Raw genomic sequence first — 19,474 nt, forward strand, 5'->3', positions numbered from 1 at the left:
GTTAATCTCCATTTTTTAGAGAACTACCATAAAGTTGATAGATCATTTGTCAATATTTCTTCAGTTCTTTTTATAGACTTGTCGCTGATCGCCAAAGCTAGATCGTCTGGATAAGCAAACTTCCTGCTGGCTGTTTCAGGAATATCTGCGATGTAAGGGCTAAAAAGCAGTGGTGTGAGCACTGAGCCCTGAGGTAATCCATTCTTAAGCACTCTCTGTTTACTGATGCTTCCTCCGGTGACTACCCTGAAATATCGATCACACAGATCACACAGTCAGTTGTTTAGGAGATGACCCAATATTTTACATGGGATGACCTTAAGAAATTTATATATGAGTCCCTCCCTCCAAACAGTATCGTAAGCCGCTGTTAAGTCAATAAAGACTGCAGTAGTCTTCAGGCATCTTTGAATCCTGCTTCACTGCAGGTTGTTAAGCTGAGAACCTGATCTGTGCAGCTGCGATCTCTTCTAAACCCTGCTTGTTCTATTGGAACACTTTCCAAAATTTTATCACTGATCCTATTCAATATTGGTCTCTGCAACAATTTGTAGGTTGCACTGAAAAGGGTTATGGGGCGATAGCTTTCAGTTCCGTTTGCTGGCTTACCTGGTTTTAACACAGCAATTATTTTTGTCCTTTTAAATTCTTTAGGAAAGCAGCCACTTTCAGAAGCCGTCCCCATTTTGATATTTTGAAACGCCAAGGATATTTCCTCACGGGAAAAAGGCAAAGAGAATTGTTGATTCTTTTGAGTTACAGACTTCATAGCCTTTAGTTCTTGTTTTACCTCCTTAGTATGTTCTTTATCTATCGGAGCTCTAGAAAGCGAAACAATATGAGCAGCTATCTGATTTGGATCAACAAGAGGAGATTTCTTTGGTACAGAGGGGCTTGAACCAAGTTTTTTAAGTAGCGACCAGGCTTTTCTACTAGAGTGTTTGAAATCTATGTTTTCAGTTATTTGAATCCACTTTTCCCTACGAGCAGCGTTGAGACTATGGAGCAGTTTTCTCCTATCTCAGGAATCTTACTTATGCTTACACACTAGTTATGGTGAATTGTGTGAATTAATGCCGCCTCGCGAAGAAGCCTTCGACTCTTTAGTGGTGTCAAGTAATAATTTTTTATTATTCGACCGAACTAACGATTTCCATCTGTCAAAAACTGCATTTTATTGTTTGAAAAAAAAAAATTCTGTTGTGTTGTCTTCCTGTACCTGTAATTATTGTAGGTTCTTATTCAGTTGCTTAGAATGCTGACGATGTTTTCATTTATTGTCTCTAAATACTGTAGTGCTAAATTACATTAGGTCATTTCAGGTGTTAGAAGACTAAATTTTCATAGTATATTACTTATTAGAACTTAATATTTTTTGGAATAATGTTTGGTTCGGGTTGCAGACATGATTATGTATACCAGTGGTTCTCAAACTTTTTACCTCTGAGCCCCACCTGACAAGAGAAAACACGGTCAGCGTCTCTCCCCCCCCCTCACCCCTTGCCGGTTTTATTTATTTAAATAGAAGTCATACTAAATTTGACGTTTTATTGTTTATTTTGTGTTTTATGCATACTATTTAACAGTTTTTGATACAAAATAATTAAAGTATCACAATACTAGGCCTGCAATAAAAATTAGTTTTAACACTTGCAATTAACTAAAATATGTACTGAAATGAAACAATATTTAACTAACAAGTATTGAAATGAAACAAAATTTAAATAACAAGTATTTAATTTTTCTCTGTAAAAATAATCAAACATTTAAATATCAAAGTCTAATGTGATGGATGGGCTTGCTTTTGAGAACAAAGTTTATCAAAACGTAGTGTAATATCAGAAATGGCCACTCTAAGTTCTTTAGCGATATTTAGTCTTGAAATACTTTGGCTTCATAGCTGCCAAAGCAGAAAAGCCTTTCTCGTATAAATAAGTTGTTGCCAAAGGAATAAGGATCTTTAATGCTTTTTGGCCCAAAGTTGGGAATTCCTTGCCAATAAAACCTGTATCATCAAAAGTTTTTCTTTCTGTATTTTTATTTGTTGTTATTTTTAAAACTGATTTAGGGCAGTTTAATTTTTATCTGTAGGAAAGTATGCCGCTCCCCCCTTTCAAGCTATCCCCCCCTCCTAGGGGTCGCGTCCCACAGTTTGAGAACCACTCATGTATACCAATACCGAATTCCTCAATTTTTTCATATGATTTAATATATATATATATAATATGTTAAAGATACCGAGCTATTTTATATGTATATAAATATAAACTTGGTTTTAATCCATTTCCCAAGTAAGCAAACAGACAAGTAAGTCAAGTTTGCGCCTGCATGAGTTGCCTAAGACTTGCACTACATGCGGAGTCCCCCAGACTAGCATTACTTGCAGGCGCAAACTTGACTTACTTTTCTGTTTGCTTACTTGGGAAATGGATTAAAACCAAGTTTATATTTATATACATATAAAATAGCTTGGTATCTTTAACGTATATTATACCCAAGGTAAAAAAACTTTCTATATATATATATATATATATATATATATATATATATATATATATATATATATATATATATATATATATATATATATATATATATATATATATATATATATATATATATATTAGGGGGATTCGTCCCCGTGGCGCTACGCCCCCCCTCCCCCCCAAGTTCCGGGCTGGTAAGACCAAAACACGTGACATAAAAAAAACGTTTCAACTTTTGGCTTATTTTTTATATATATAGAGTATATATATATATATATATATATAATATTAATAATATTTAATATATATATATATTTTTTTTTTTTTTTTTTTTTTTTTCAAAATTCATTTTTACTAGGTTGGAATATTATTCAAAAACTTTAATGAATGTTACGGAGAGATAAAAAGATCACATGGTATATTTAAAAAGATACTGCTAGTTAACAAGTTTCGTTGAATAGATCAACATCTTCAGGTATCACAATCAAAGAAATATATAAAGAATTACAGAGACTTAAAATTGTAATAACAGAACAAGTACAAAAAAAAAGTTAACTCAGATGAAGGCCGCCACATTTGAGTCCGATACACATTGTGAATCGGACTCAAACTTCTAACATCCATGTGTGCTATGATGAGCTTGAAAGAAAAATTGTCGAATCTAGAGAAATTTCTCTAGATTCTTCTCATATCAACAACAGCCTGAGTTTCGATCTTCTCTCTGACGCACACGTTGCCTCTGTTCAGTATTGGCGCACTCGAGACAGCGCGCGTAGTATACGTTTGTTTGGAACTCAAGCTCGCATTTTGTTTTCAAACACGCTACTGTCTTTTTGTACTTGTTCTGTTATTACAATTTTAAGTCTCTGTAATTCTTTATATATTTCTTTGATTGTGATACCTGAAGATGTTGATCTATTCAACGAAACTTGTTAACTAGTAGTATCTTTTTAAATATACCATGTCATCTTTTTATCTCTTGGTAACAGTCATTAAATATGTGTGTGTATATATATATATGGAGGTTCATCTACTCGGTTGTTAAACTTATTTTTAAAAAGAATTGAATGACAAAAACCGAAAAAAAAGGAAAAAGGTTTAATATTATCACACGACTGGTTTTGGCTTTTTACAGCCTTCTTCAGGTGTTTTTATAAAAGAAAAAACCTTAAACATTGAAGATAAAAACTGCGAATAGCACAGGAAAGTCACTATACATATTTAACGTGAAAACGTTGTAGTTAACGTATTTAAAGTAGTTCCTTCGTTGGTCACATTGCTGTGTGAGTGCGTGCGTATGGCATCTCGTGAGCGCCAGTATTTGATCACAGCAGAATGACAGTCTGGGAGGTTATATCTTAAATTATTATTTAAGTGTACAGGGTTGAGGATGATTTCTCTAGATTCTACAAGTTTTCTCTCCAATTCGTCATGGCAACGGAAAATGTTGTTAGATCTATCCCAAAAGATTGTATGACCATGGTTTTCATCCTCAGAATCGACTGAAAAAAGGACATGGCTTGATAAAGCACTGGCACGTGTTCTCTTGCAAGCGATGTCCCTTCTGTGCTTCTTCATACGCAATTCAATAGACTTATCCGTCTGGCCGAAGTAAGGGATGTCGCATTAACCCCATATCTTATACACACCGGGATGTTTTAGATTGTGATGGCTAGGCTTTGGACTGCTCACTAGGGAGCGGATATTAGGAAGCGGAGTAAACAAAGTTTTAATGTTATATTTTTTGAGAACCTTGGCTAATTTTTGAGAAACTGTGCTTATGAATGGAATAGATATATTTGCCTTTAACATTATTCATTTCTTGAGTATGGCGACTAGGAGGATTAAAAAGGAATTTTTTTAGTAATTTTTTGAGAATAACCATTCAGTCTGATATTAGATGTAAGAAAATTGATTTCTTTACGAAGTTCATCAGGATCGTCAAGAAGAGAGCGAGCTCTATGTGCCAAAGTAGAAATAATTCCAAGTTTCTGAGGAGGGAAATGATGGGACTGACTATGGAGATATCTATTGGTGTGTGTGTAGATTTTCTGTACATCGAAATTTTAAGTTTTTCAGAAGAACGGGTTAGTTTCATGTCCAAAAAAGGCAGGTTAGGTTAGGTTAGGATATATATATATATATATATATATATTATTATTATCATTATTATTATGAGACACCTCCAGGGAGCCCAAGGCTTCATCGAGGGAGGGCATCTACTCTAGAACTCTGTCTCCTCCACTCACTCAATCCACGAATTACAACGAACCGCAACTACACCAACGCCATTTTATATCACCCTACGACCACTTTCACAGACAATCACAAACATCCATGCCCATGGCGCGATTCAAACCAGCAGCTTTTTGGCTGGAGAGCGGATACTACTAACCTCTCGGCCAAATCGTAGTTCAGCGACACCAGCTAAATTGCGGTCATCCGCAATAAATAGTTTCAAACTTTAATATATGTTCTATATTTCACAATGCAATATTTCCCTGTGTACTAACTTTAGATGATTCAGAAACTCGGCTTGGTTTTTCGCTTAAAAACAAAACAAAACAAAAACTCAAAAACCAAGCGTCGTGCTGACAATATCCGGTGTTTGGTATATAGGATATAAGCAACCTCCTGTGCATAAATTATTTAGTAATATAATTTCTTAGTATAATTTCTTGGTATCTTTAATTTATAGTATAACCAAGTGGGAAAAACTTCCAACAACCAGCTGCTTGGTATTTCTCTCTCTCTCTCTCTCTCTCTCTCTCTCTCTCTCTCCCCCCCCCCCTCTTTCTTAGCAATTTAGATCGAAACGAGCCGTATTGCTTTTCATTCAAATTTAATTCTACGTACTTATACAATCCACATTTCTTATGGTTTCAATTTCAGCTGGAGATCACACTCGGAATTTTTCTAACATTCAAGGCTTCGAATAATAGCAAGGTAGCGTTCTCACGGTGGATGAAGAAATTCATCCTCCACCGCCCGCAGTAAGGGAATGACCTTATTTCGAATCACGCAATTTTCTTCCTTTCCAGCCAAAGTACATTGTGGAAACTGACTGAATGAGGCTCACTTTATTCACTATGCTACTAAAAAGAGTGAAACTGGAATCGTTCTTCTCTAGATCAGTTAGAAGAGTGAATAAATATTTGATAGCTAGCAATATTAATGAAAACTTTAAACATCCTTATAATATATATATATATATATATATATATATATGTGTGTAGAAAGTATTTTTACCTTGGGTATAATTATGTTAAAGATACCAAGCAATTTTAAACTTGGTTTTACTCCATATTTCCCAAGTAAGCAAACAGACAAAAATGTCGAGTTTGCGCCTGCAAATGATGCAAGACAAGCTGATCCTACAGGTAGTGCAAGACCAGGGCAACTCGTGGTAGACGTGGAACAAGCTCCGATCACTAATCTTAATATTTACCCTTAATGCCAAAACACATCTCCAATAAGGGGGGGGGCACTACCCAGACCGGTTTCGACCTTTATTGAAGTCTCATCAGTGGGAGCTAGGCTAGAAATAGGCTAGAAATACTAAGATTTAGTAATACAGAGCTTGTAAGTATTTTACCAAAACAAGTTACCATAAGGTGTTCTAACCTTATTAAATAAAAATCTCAGGAGGAGATTTAAATTAGAAAGTATTTTTACCTTGGGTATAATTATGTTAAAAATACCAAGCAATTTTAAACTTGGTTTTACTCCATATTTCCCAAGTAAGCAAACAGACAAAAATGTCAAGTTTGCGCCTGCAAATGATGTTCCACGAATTGTTCCACGTCTACCACGAGTTGCCCTGGTCTTGCACTACCTGTAGGATCAGCTTGTCTTGCATCATTTGCAGGCGCAAACTTGACATTTTTGTCTGTTTGCTTACTTGGGAAATATGGAGTAAAACCAAGTTTAAAATTGCTTGGTATCTTTAACATATAACATATATATATATATATATATATATATATATTATTTATTTTATTTTTTTTAAAAATAATTATACTGACTAGGAACACCGAGAAAGGTATGATTTAAATAATTATACTGACTAGGAACACCGAGAAAGGTATGATAAAAACTTTAATAAAGCACGACTAGTTTCGCCGGAACGTCGACTTCTTCAGGGTGTGTAAATAACTACAAAAGAACTGGAAAAAATAACAAGTAGATTATAGTTATCTTTTATAATAATAATAATAATAATAATAATAATAATTATTATTATTATTATTTAGTTATCTTTTATAATTATTATCTTTTGTAGTTATTTACACACCTGAAGAAACTAGTCCTGTTTTATTAAAGTTTTTATCATACCTTTTTCGGTGTTCCTAGTCAGTATAATTATTTTTTAAAATGTCTTCAAGCCAAGTGAATAGAAGTTATAATATAATATAATATAATATATATAAAACCAGGTTTAAAATAGCTTGGTATCTTTAACATTTATTATAATACCCAAGGTAAAATACTTTCTACATAATATAATAATATATATATATATATCAGGGGCGAATATTCCGGGTATGCTAGGTGTGCGGTGCTCATCCATGAAATATCAGTATCACCGGTATTATATTTATGCATTTATTCCATTTAAAGACTCCCCCAATTGCTTGCAGACTTCACACGATTCCTAAAATTGAACACAATATACTAATGCTTCATTGTCCTCTTCTCGAAGGTAATGAATCATTAGTGCTTCATGAAGAGGGCACTTTTCGACGCGTAAAAACTGCGTCACATTCGCGTTAATAGTCCTGGTGTGCTTTCAAAATGCATACACCTTTGAGCCCTTTGAAAAGATGTAAGGAGGGCGTAGTGGGTCAAATTCTTAGCGTTTTATTATTTTTAAACCGCTGAGAAGGTGAGACTGGGTGAGCTAACATTTTGAGCTCACTCAGCACGTAGCGGCTGTGATTGGTTATTGTGTCAACCAATCCAATTGAATGTTGTCACTTGTCATGAGTTGAGCGCTTTCTGTATCCAATGGCTGTATTACAAACATCTGCAACTAAAAATTTGAAAGCGGATGTTAGGAGAAAAATACTAATTGTTTTTTCTTTTGCTTGTGCAGTATAGCATCTGTTGGAGTTGAATAGTTTTTTAACGGTATAGAGACATTTTTATTCTAGTCTTTGGAAACAACAGACAGTAAAAATATATCTATTCCTGAATAAAAATGAATATTCTGTGTATTATAAGACGTTGTTGATCTACAACAAAATACCAGCATATTATGTGAGATTGATAAGACAGAAGAACCGCTGATACAAAAAAAAACAACAACTAATGAATGCAGGATTCCCGAAAGTGTGGATATTTCCGACAATGATCAGATGTTATGTATACTAAATCTCAGTAAACAAACTAAAATTCTTGGAAAACGGAGCAAAATGTATACAAACCAGAGAAATACACATAACATATGCAACAAATTTTACGAGATGATTTGTGCGCCATCAAACCATATTTATTCCTGCAATACCCCCCCCTCTCTCTCTCTCTCTCTCTCTCTCGCTCACTCGCTCGCTCTGGCTCTTCATAAGTTTTTTTAATTATGTCATCATAAATTCACTTATTCATGTTTAGACTTTATAGGACCATGCTATTAGCTCTACCCAGCAAATAGGACACACATGTCACAAATGATAATTATTAATAATTCGTTTACCATTAATGAAAGTGTTTCTACTCACACATATTCTTTCCTATTCTTACAGGTCTTATAAATGATAGTTCACATATTTTCATCTTTGAGTATTTCAAATATACCAACCAAATATAGCATTTTCCTTCATTGTTGTTTTCTAATAAATCCTAAAACAAACATTGTTTTCCCACCCTATGCAGAAGTATTCAAAGTTATTCTGCAATTAATTGCATTGGACCAATTAAGACGAGCGCTGATGTGCTATGCACTCTCAAAATTTTCATACGTCAATAAAATGCAATCACATGGTCATAGGCATCTGCAGAGTGTGTGTGGGGGACAAACGGGGTTTTCCCCCTGGGATCGAGTAAAAAATTCCACAAATTATAATCGTAAAAGTGATTGAGATATATAATCTTACACCATCGACCCTGGGACACTTTGTCTGTCTTAAAATTTTATTATGGATTGGCCTGTTTCGGCCCATGGCTGGGTAGTCATAGAAGACATGTTTTATTGCAGCAATAAACACGTGTTTCTGTTTTTGGTTCATCTTTTTCTGATTTGTGAAAAAAAAAAGGTTCATCGCTGTTGTGAACAGAGACTAGTTCGTTTGCCCTCTGTGTCTAGTGAATCACTGAGTGAAGTGTGAATCGAAAATTTATAATGAAACAAATTTAAACAGAAAAATACATTTTTAAAAGGAAAGTGTATGTAATTTAATATTGTTTTACTTGTTAGTCATGATTTTTTTGCTTTTAAACTGAAATAATTTAATTTAGGATTTTGAGATTAATTAGTTGAGTTTTAATAAAATATACCGGTCAATTTTTTTATATATGAAATTGTGCTGAAAACTGTATTAATTCTGAATACTTTTTTCCTCCAAGAATTAAAGATCATTAAAATCGATGTAAATTACATCAAAAATGCTAAAAGACGTTTATTGATGTAATTATTTAATTAAATCAATAATTATAAAAATTTATTGATGTAATTATTTGTCTCCAAGCTTTGCCCTCTCCCCTTGAAAATTTTCTGCAGACACATGCCCATGCATATGGTCAAACTGATGTGAAATTTGTGATGTGAAATATATATATATATATATATATATATATATATATATATATATATATATATATATATATATATATATATATATATATATATATATACAGTAAACACTCTGAGGGTTTGATGGAATGGATGTTATGGAGTCTTGTGAAACTTACCATTGTTCTTTGCTTGAAAGGATGCTTTCCATACTTGAAAGCCCGAGACGGTCGACCAGAGAACATAGTATCGCCCGTCCTCATTAATTCTCCATAGTCATCGTAACAACACAGTTGTCCTGCTCCTCCAATACTATAAGATAAAAAATGTACTCATGAATATAAAATAACTGATTTTTAAATTCATTTCACAAGAATTTACTTTTAACAAGAAAAATAAACCTAATAGAAAATAAACAAACTTTTGGTTTGAATTAGGGACTGGAACTCATTCTATTCCCTAAATCAATGGGTGTAATGAGTTCCTCATAGATATTCGTAAATGAAACTTTATTTTTTATCTTAATCATCACTTCAAATTATTTTGTCTTTCGCATATATGAATGAATTTCATAGTTTGCCAGTTCTGCTTTTGAAGCAGTTATAGGAACTGTGATTTTCTGCCTCTACACTGAAAAATAGCATATTTTTTCTGGTGTCTTTTAATGTCTGAAGATGTCATTTCTTGAACTTCTTTTTTAAAGAATAGAAAACAAAATTTACACTGGACTTAGTCCGATAAATATGGAGGTTGTTTTAGGACTATATTTCATTTTTTCATTATTTTTAAAATATTTTAATTTTATATGTTTTAATATTTTACTTTATTTTAAAATATTTTTTATTTAAAATATTTTAAATAATTACCATGTGCATCCATGGCGATAGGCCACCCGACGAAAGAACATCCTAAGTTCGATTCTGTTCGTCGACTATAGGAACATTTTCTAAGCTTCTTCGACCAGTTTCCGAGTTAGTCGATCTCTGGCACGGGTAAGCGAGATTTTTTGTCCCGGAAATTTCGGGGTTTTTCTCCATTATAATTAATGATAGTCTTGAGAATTTGAATTTCCACTCAGTCTCCAGAAGTTAAGGTTAAAACTGCCTCGCTTACTCCCTATAGGGAATTAAAAGGCGATAGCGGATTTCTTTTTTTTTTAAATTAACATTTGCGTTTCGGCCAGATTTCTGAAAACATCTTTTTCATTTCTCAAATTTCTATGCAAATTAATTATAGATCTATTATTGATGTATACTTTCTGCCATCATTTTAACATTAAATGCTTATTGTTTCTAAGCAAAAAAATTACATTTTCTACTTTTTATTTTCAGTATGCCGTTTTTCGTTCTACAGATACTTGTCATTATTAGCATCTTTGTCGTGATGTACTTGTTTCATCTGCATCGCGAAAAATGTAGAATGTCATTAGTGATGGATGATTTTCATTATCCTACTTACCGAAGGCGTGAAATTGCTTGAACAACAGTTCCATGTTCAGGTTTTCATTATGCAGAATGTCATTAGTGTTGGGTGATTTTCATTACCCTGCTTACTCAATCCTTGAAGTAGCTTGAAGAGTTCCATTAATCAGGTTTTCATTATTATCTTAATCGTTATCTCATCTATGGTACTAGTGTTGTTTAGCAGGATTCCCATGCTTCCTGATTTTAAAATGATATTCTTAAACTTTTTTATTGTCTTCTTCTTCTTCTTCCTAACATGGATTTTAGGCCATGTGGCCTCTTCCAGTCTCATGACATCTCTTTCTTGGTCTTCCGATTCTTCTTTTTCCACTTCTTTTGTATCTGTATAATATTTTTGGTAGTCTGCTGTTGTCCATTCGATTTAAATGTTCTAGCCATTTTTGTTTATTGTCTTATGTAGTAATTAATTGGTTTTGTTTTCAGGAATTGTAAAATTTTTTTATTAGTGTATATCCAGCTGTTTTTTTTTTCGGAGAAACTTAATTTCTGTTGTTTGAATTCGTTTTTCATTTCTGTTTTTTATGGTCCATGTTTCGCGGATGTTGGCTGTGTGTGTGTGTGTGTGTGTGTGTGTGTGTGTGTGTGTGTGTGTGTGTGTGTGTGTGTGTGTGTGTGTGTGAGAGAGAGAGAGAGAGAGAGAGAGAGAGAGAGAGAGAGAGATGATCTTCACTAGAACGAATGCATACCATAAAAATATTGTATTTCTGTAAGATTCTGGCTATTTTTTTCTGACGTGTCGGACATGCGGAATGATGATAGTATTTACTAACATCTTTTTGGGTTGCCATTAGGTATGATGTATATGATTAAGTTCTGTTCTATAAGAGAGGACTCACTGGAACAAAGATTATAGGCTCTATCAGTTAGTGTTTTAATGATACCATATTGTTGAGGGGGTGGATGATGAGAAAGTTTGTGAATGTATCTGCCTCTGTGTGGGTGAGCTTCCTGTATACTGAAAAGTACAGCTTACCATTTACTGTGTTACCAAAGTGTCCAGAAATGCTGAACTATTACTTTCTTTTCCCATGTTAAACTGGATTCTAGGGTGAAGACTGAGGTGAGACAGGAAATAATCTAATGTGTCTAGGTCATAAGGCCAAATGGAGAACACATCATTTGTAATATTCCAAGCGGATGTTGCCCGAATCTTCGTGTCTGTCCATAGTAGGCCAACTTGCAATAACAGGGCAATAACAGATAGGTTTGAGTAGGGCCGAGTCAAGAGCTTGTTTCTTAAAATATTCAATAAAAAATTGGCAAGGTGGTGAGAGGGGGAGAACCCGTAGAGGTAACTTGTATCTCTTTATAAATCCTGTGCTTACAAGAGAAATATCCAGAATGGATAGCTAAAGAAAAGAGATCAGTAATATCACGAGGGAAAAACTTTTTTATAAGTGATAAAGTGTCATTTAAGGGAATATTGGTGAAAGTGAGGTGATATCAAAGTTAACTAAAATATCTGTATAATTTGCTTGCTTTACTCTTACGTTGTACTAAAGATCATCTCCCTCCTCTTTCTCCGTGCCTGGTATATAAATTGCCCTGTTATTGCAAGTTGGCCTATTATGGACAGACAGGCAACATCCGCTTGGAATATCACAAAAAATACATCTGTAGTTATAATTATGGTCAAACAAGTCTTGCGGACCATGCTTTAGATACAGTGCATATGGTCAATTGGAAAAAGGTCAACATGCTCCATCACAGTAAATTTAGAAGAATATAAATATAAGATTATTTATGGAATCTGCAGCTGCTCTCAAAAATCACCCTAATCTAAATAAATATGGCTGCATGCATCTTGCCAAAGTACACTAATACTTCGACATCCCAATTTACATCCGAGGCGTATAGAGGGCACTCCACTTAGGATTCTAGTCTTTCGTCCACACTTAGTTTTGTTGCCTGTGTGTGTGTGTGTGTGTGCGTGTGTGTGTGTGTGTGTGTGTGTGTGTGTGTGTGTGTGTGTGTGTGTGTGTGTGTGTGTGTGTGTGTGTGTGTGTGTGTGTGTGTGTGTGTGTGTGTGTGTGTGTGTGTGTGTGTGTGTGTTATGTCTCATAGTGTAATCCCTGATGATCTCTCAGTGACTGAAATGAAATAATGGAAGAATTAAATAAAAGTTTAATCCTTTCTTAGTGCTGTTTCACTCCATTAAGCCTCTCACATCTTCCAGCACTAGCATATGCTTGAGACTTAATAAACGTTTGGCCTGTTGTGCTGCTCATAAAAAGGAAAAAGAGATATGAATGAGGAGAAAAGAATGCTCGTCAAACTTTTTTAGCAAGAGTAGAATGAGAATTTTGTATGGCGATTCTATTATATTTTCATGTTTTTGAGGTGCAAAGATGAATGCTAATAGCATTACGTAGTGATGCTATTGGCATTCATTAGGATGGGGTGAAAATGTTGATTGGCAGGTACAAATGATCTGAAGGGAGAAAAATATATAAGGGAGGACATGAAAGCCTTACTAACTGTAGCAAAAGAGAAGAGTGAGTTATATTGCCAAATATAGTGAGTCTGTTACCACGGTATGATGGTGAGTTGCGAAGAAGGGTCATCATTTTAGATGATTCACAATGCGTTGGTTGTGTAAGAGAAATAGTGCAGTTTCTGGACGTGTGGAGTGTTTGATCACTGAAAAGACTTATATAATGCAGATGGTTTTCACTTAATTGGATTTAGTGTTAAGAGTCTAGAAAAAGTACTACTGACTGCAGTAAGTTTAGATGTACAACATCAGGGGAACTAGTGCAAGTACTGATAAAGCAAATAGGTGTGCTACGGGTGAGAAAATGCAGACGGTAGTCTCTCAGGAGTAAATAAGAATGTGATTGTGTTTGCCTGGTGTAAGATTAATTATGAACCTATGAGTTTTATATCGTTTATGTATACTAATGCTTGCATTATTAGAAATAAGGAGTTTTTAGTACTTGTTAGTTCCTTAAAGTTCTTGATATTAGTGAGACGTGGCTGACTAAAGATGATGTAATGGTTATTGTATTATTAGGGTAGCTAGAACAAATAGGATAGTATTGCTCATATCAGATGAGTTATAGACTAAAAGAGTGCTAGCACAGTAAGAAATCAGTAAAATTGAAATCAGTGCTTTTGAGGCTGTCTGATGTGAGATACAAGCTAACGTGACAAAGTATTTGGTTGGCTGCTGCTGTAGGCCAGGGAATGCGAAGGATGATGTGGGCGATATGTATTAGCAAATAAGTTTAATATGTGGAGGTGGATAATTATTAATTATGGGTGACTTTAATTATGGGGATATAATTAAAGAGAGAAAGGTCATATTGGCGGAAGTAAATAGAATTTATGCAACTTCTTAGGAATAAGTACAACTACTGCAGCATGTAATGGAAGGTACAAGAGGAGCGATAACATGTACCTTGCGATAACATCGAGGATTTGTGTATAACTAAGATGGATATATTGCTGCCAATCGGCGAGAATGATCATTCGGTTTTAACTTGGGAGGTGGCTAAGTATGTGGAATTTTCAGTAAAGAACAGTTTGATGTGGAACAGTACCATGGGAGGATATACTTCAGAGAAAATATGTTAATTATGCGTGAGAAGTGATAAAAGGATTTTTGAAGGAACAAGTAGCTAACTGTATACTAAGAGTTAAGAGAATTACTAAACCGGGAATTAAGTGGATGAGTTACAGCATTAAGTAGAAGTTAAAAAGAAAGAAGCACGTGGAAGAGATTCAGAGATAGATGTGACCAGCAAGGCCATCTTCTGTATAAAACACAGGCCAGAAGAGTGACTCGCATGGTAAGGAAGGGCAAAAATAAGAAAATGAAAGGAGATTAGCTGAACGAGCCTGGAGTAATCGAAGAGTTCTTTCAAGATGTGGCAAGCAAAAGAAATAATGACCTCAGTAGAATGATTTTAAATTGCAGATGATGCAGAAGTGACTGGAGCAGACGAACTAGTTGAATTACTGACTCTTGCAAATACGTGCATCATTTAGGCGATGATATTACAGTAATGGATATGACGGGGGTTAATGTGAAAGTAAGGATAGTGGAAGTGAGGCACATAGGATATCGTTTTTACTCGAATATAACTCGCACTATTTCAAAAAAATTGAAGTTAAAAAATCGTGGTGCGAGATATATGCGCGGATTTTCGGAAACTGAAGTTTTTCAGAAAAAAAAATTGACGTTTATAATTAAATCCTCAGAAGTCATTATAATTTATAATTTTTCACATTATTTATAAAATGAATGCATTTAAATTTTAATTATCAACGTTATTTACGCGATCGGCTGCTCACTTTTATCACGCTATATATTTGAATCGTTAACGAAAATGCTTCTGTAATTAAATTAAAACAAACAGTTTCATTATTGTTTGTCCTTTTATAATTTCAGAATCATAAGATCGCTATGATTTTTTTTAAAAAAATGAAAATAGGTATGACTTACTACTATTCGCTATCGCTACTTCCGGTCTCACATATGATTGGTGCGGTATTAACAGAAGATCACGCGACTCAACGACAAAGGCAAGCCAAAGATTGTTGAATGAAATGAAATGCTGATTCACTTCAACCGAATTCTACAATATCTGAAACTGCGATAACAACATTCACTATCTATTTTTCAAAGTTTTAAACTTTTTTCGTGTGCAAACTATATGCGAAATATTTTAATTTATTTTTTCCTAAAGTAAAATCAGGGGTGCGTGATATACGCGAGGGCGAGTTATATTTGAGTAAATACGGTATTGCAGAATCTGGAAGTGCATTCAGTTATGAAAATGTGCTAGTGGGAATTGGTGGTCCTTTTGACTAGACTGTTTAATCGGAGTCCCAGCTTTGGTAGAGTCCCAAGGGGAAGAAGGTAAAAATAGATCCATTGCATAAAGGTGGTTCCAAGACGAAAGTAGCTAATTATACGGCAGTTAGCGTTTCAGGAGTTGTGGTCCAAGTATTGGAGTAGTTGGTTAAAAACGAAATATATAGATAGGAATGGGATCGTGTGTGTGTGTGTGTGTGCGTGCGTGCGTGCGTGTGTGCGTGCGGGGGGGGTGAATCCCACTTGAAATTTTACAGGAACATTGTTTTTCGACAAAGATATTTACTTAATTTTGTCTTGGTCGCTTTTTCTTAAGGCACTGACATTCTCGTGCTTGACATTTGTCAACGATCTTTCTAGAATTATCGTTAACTTAATAAAGGTCGTTACTTTAGGAGGAGGAGGCCCAGGCAATATGAAGCAAGCGTTTGCTAATAATGGAATTCATTTTAGGGAGTTGTAATTCTCACAAAGGGAAAACCTGCAGCATAATTTCCAAAGAGAGTAGGGAGAGGAGAAATAGTTTATGGATTCAAAAACATGGGATAATGATTGAAGTTAACAAACGTTTGTGAAAATATTTGATACTTAGTTTAGAGCTGCTAAACAGTGTGCATTGGAATATTAACTATACGTTAGACAACTTCTTGTTGTTGTTGTAATACTAAATAAATAAATTAATTAGATTAAATAAACGTGCCAACGCCTTTTTATTCCTGAAGGAAGTAGGCTGGTAGGCGGCTATTCCTCATACTTAGCCAATCGCAGAATAGCTGACCCAACAATATTAGTGATTTTAATTGTCACCGAAATGGAGAGTACAGAAAACAACCGTCGCCATCGCGTGTTCCCTAACCCTACATTATACACTGTTGTCTGAAATCATGAACTATACAGTTGATTTTGAGTTTATGGAATGAAGAACCCAAGTTTCAGTGAGAAAACCCTCTTGCCGATATTAGAGATCGACTAACTCGGAAACCTGGTCGAACAAAGCCTTACAAAAAGGTTCTATAGTCGGAGAATAGAATTTGAACTTACAACGGTTTTTCTTTTGGCCTAGTGCTCTGAATGTATACGCCATTTCCACATGGCTACACAGGCATAATAGTAGTAATAATAATAGAGTAGACAAGTACAGGAGAGTACAGCAGGCAACTGTCGTCATCTCTTAGTCCATAACGCTAACACTTTACATTATTGCCTTAAATATGAGTTCTACTGTCTATTTTATTGAGTTTATGTTTATTATCGGGGAATTTAGAAAACGGATTCTGAAAATATAGTTTTAAATGTGTCATGAATGTCACACAAGTGGCTGTATACAAAACGTAAACTCGTGTGGAGAAAAAAATATCTCTTACAAAAGGAGTCAAGTACACAGTTAGAAACGGGCTAAATAATAATAATCATTTGCTTTATAAAAGTTATTGGCTATGCCTGCCTAAGAAAACATCTGGTAATTAATTGGACTGCTTCATAACCGGAAGATCGGTAAGGCAGAATGAACATTTAAGAGGATCGATTACTGTAAACACATTATGGAAATCATTGAATCTGTTAGCTTCATTCTTTCTGAGGTATATGCTAGGCGTATATTAATGAGATTAAAAAAAAATCATTCATAAGAAATCATCGCGCATTAGGAGCTAGTTAAAATGTAGTTGCGCAGGAAGGTTTATAGTATTGCTCATGCACCTACTGTGATACAATGATTTCACACTGAAAAGCAAAATATTTGCTGGCAAATGTGTTGATTTATATATATATATATATATATATACACACTAGGGGAGCTCGCTCCTCCCCCCCCCCCCCCCGATTTCCGGGCTGGTGAGCAGGTAAGCTGGTATGACAAAAAACGTGACATAAAAACGTTTCAAATAACACACACACACACACACACACACACACACATATATATATATATATATATATATAAGTTTGTGCTATTTTCCATTGGGCAACAAGAGAGATACTTAACAGTTTAGTGAATGGCGATGAGTTTGCAGAGTTCATCACACAGAAAAAAACGTGTTTCCGCATTTTATTACTTCACTAACCTCGATCATGCGAAATCAAATCTATTTTCATAACATTACGTAAGACGCCTGTGAAGCAGGATGTAGATATAACCCGTGAAGCATATACTTCGCTTTTATGTACAGATATGTTTAATTTCTTTACGTTCGTATTTTTTTCTCCCACAAGCATATAGATAATTGCTTTGAAACCCAGTTTTTTTGCTACATTCTAGTGAGTTGTTGCCTGTTACGTCAATTACCGTAAGAAACAAAGAAAGAAAGAAAGAAAGAAAGCGATTACAGAGATGCACACAAGTAAATTTGTAGCAGTTGTTCGAATAAGATAAAATGAACATTGTATTTAGGTGTGTTAATAGAACATTAGCCAATTCGTTAGGGAATTGTACACTATGTAATGTGATATGCACACTTTTGTATCTTAGTCAAATTCAGAGGTTAGCAACTTACGCTGGACGACCAATACGGACGCAATGCTGAGCTGCCTTATGAAATGTTTCGCACTTCTTATCGATTACATTACACTGTTGATCTGGAGAGAAACGGCCCCTATCAATCTCAGCTTGTTTCAGAGTGCAGGGACAACGGAAAAGCGTAATGGCAAATCTGTCCGCATATTTTTCTTTTGTAAACCAGTCTTGACAGAAATTTGTCTTCCAGTCTTTGTAACGGCGTTCCCACTGTGGCCAGAAGTACCAAGAGAGAGGCATTGGTCGACTCCATAATACCCTAGAATAAATTGAGATGTCATTAGATATGACAACATTTATTATTATCACACAAAATATTACAGTTGAAATAGTACTATTTCTTTTTTACGTACATTACATGCAACAGATCATAATTTTTTATAATGCCAATATCATGTTTATTATCATACAAAGTACCGGAGTAGCGATTTTCAAATACCGTGATATAGGAGTTTTTTTTTTTTTTTTTTTTTTTTTTTTACGTTAGTTGGAATCATGTATTTTACCTGGAGGAGTTTTGCTGCAGTGATGCGAAGTTTAGTATATAGGTATTCAACAGTAACGAACAAATTAATCCGAACACATTTATATGTGCTCCTCTGTTCATTATAAGTTCATTAATTCGCTTCGGAATAAACTTGACCAACGTAGAACTAATTTTTTTTATTTCTGCATTCCTAAACCATACTTTTATAATGGATTGTATCAAGTTATCCTTTGTTTCAAAATTTAATTTTCCAAGTCTTTCACTATGACCCACAAATTTTCTATTGTGTTAATGTCAGGAGAGTTACCTGTCCACTGAAGCAAGTGGATGTTCTGATTTTTGAGGTGTGCTCGTTCAGTTTTTCTGAAGCGTGGCATGGAGCAAGATCCTGTTGGAAGATGAGTTCTTTGTCTTTCTAGATCTGTGGTACTACTCTTTTCGCCAATATTTTTATGTATTAGTCACTTTTCATTCCACAGGCACAAGTGATCCTGGGCTGTCATGTGTACAACAATCCCAGAACATCTTTTTGGCTGGATGTTTAGGAGCTTGTTGAAGGTAGACGGGAGAAGTCTTCTCAGCTGCTGATTTGCGAACTTAGGGTACTCGCTCTCCTTAGAAGGCTGAGACCTTCTAAGGAGAGCGAGTTTATCCAGTGGATAAACATGTACAAATTTGTACATGTTTATCCACTGGAGCCTTTTTCTGCGTAGCCTTCGTTAACAGTTCTTTTCTGGTCTGTGGGTCTTCTCTGCTTTCAACAATCTTTGATGGACTGTCATGTCAGAGACATTAATCCCAGTAGCTGCTAACTTGGATTTATTTTGATTTTACTAACTAGTAAACGATATTGAGTAAGTGTAGTTTTCCTTTTTTTTTTCCCCCCAACTTTTTCCTTTTCTGTCAGGAGGCTCCTGTCTCTCTAATCCTCTTGAAAATCGCATTAACAGTACCCAAAC

At 34.8% G+C, this 19,474-nt stretch overlaps 1 protein-coding gene across 2 annotated transcripts in view; it reads right to left on the reverse strand.

Annotated features, from left to right (window-relative positions):
• The window catches only part of mesh (sushi domain containing 2 mesh), a 373,145-nt gene that overhangs the window by 266,306 nt on the left and 87,365 nt on the right, over positions 1 to 19,474 (reverse strand). For both annotated transcript variants that reach the window (XM_090395295.1, XM_090395296.1), the window contains exons 10-11: positions 18,009 to 18,287; positions 9,393 to 9,525 (exon numbers count right to left, since the gene is read on the reverse strand). In XM_090395295.1, coding sequence (XP_090251421.1) covers positions 9,393 to 9,525; positions 18,009 to 18,287 — 412 coding nt within the window. The remainder of the gene's footprint in view (positions 1 to 9,392; positions 9,526 to 18,008; positions 18,288 to 19,474) is intronic.

This window comes from Typopeltis vanoorti, chromosome 7 (assembly GCF_054136105.1).
Source record: "Typopeltis vanoorti isolate ZY-2024b chromosome 7, IOZ_Tvanoo_1.0, whole genome shotgun sequence".
Classification (NCBI taxonomy): Eukaryota; Metazoa; Arthropoda; class Arachnida; order Uropygi; family Thelyphonidae; genus Typopeltis; species Typopeltis vanoorti.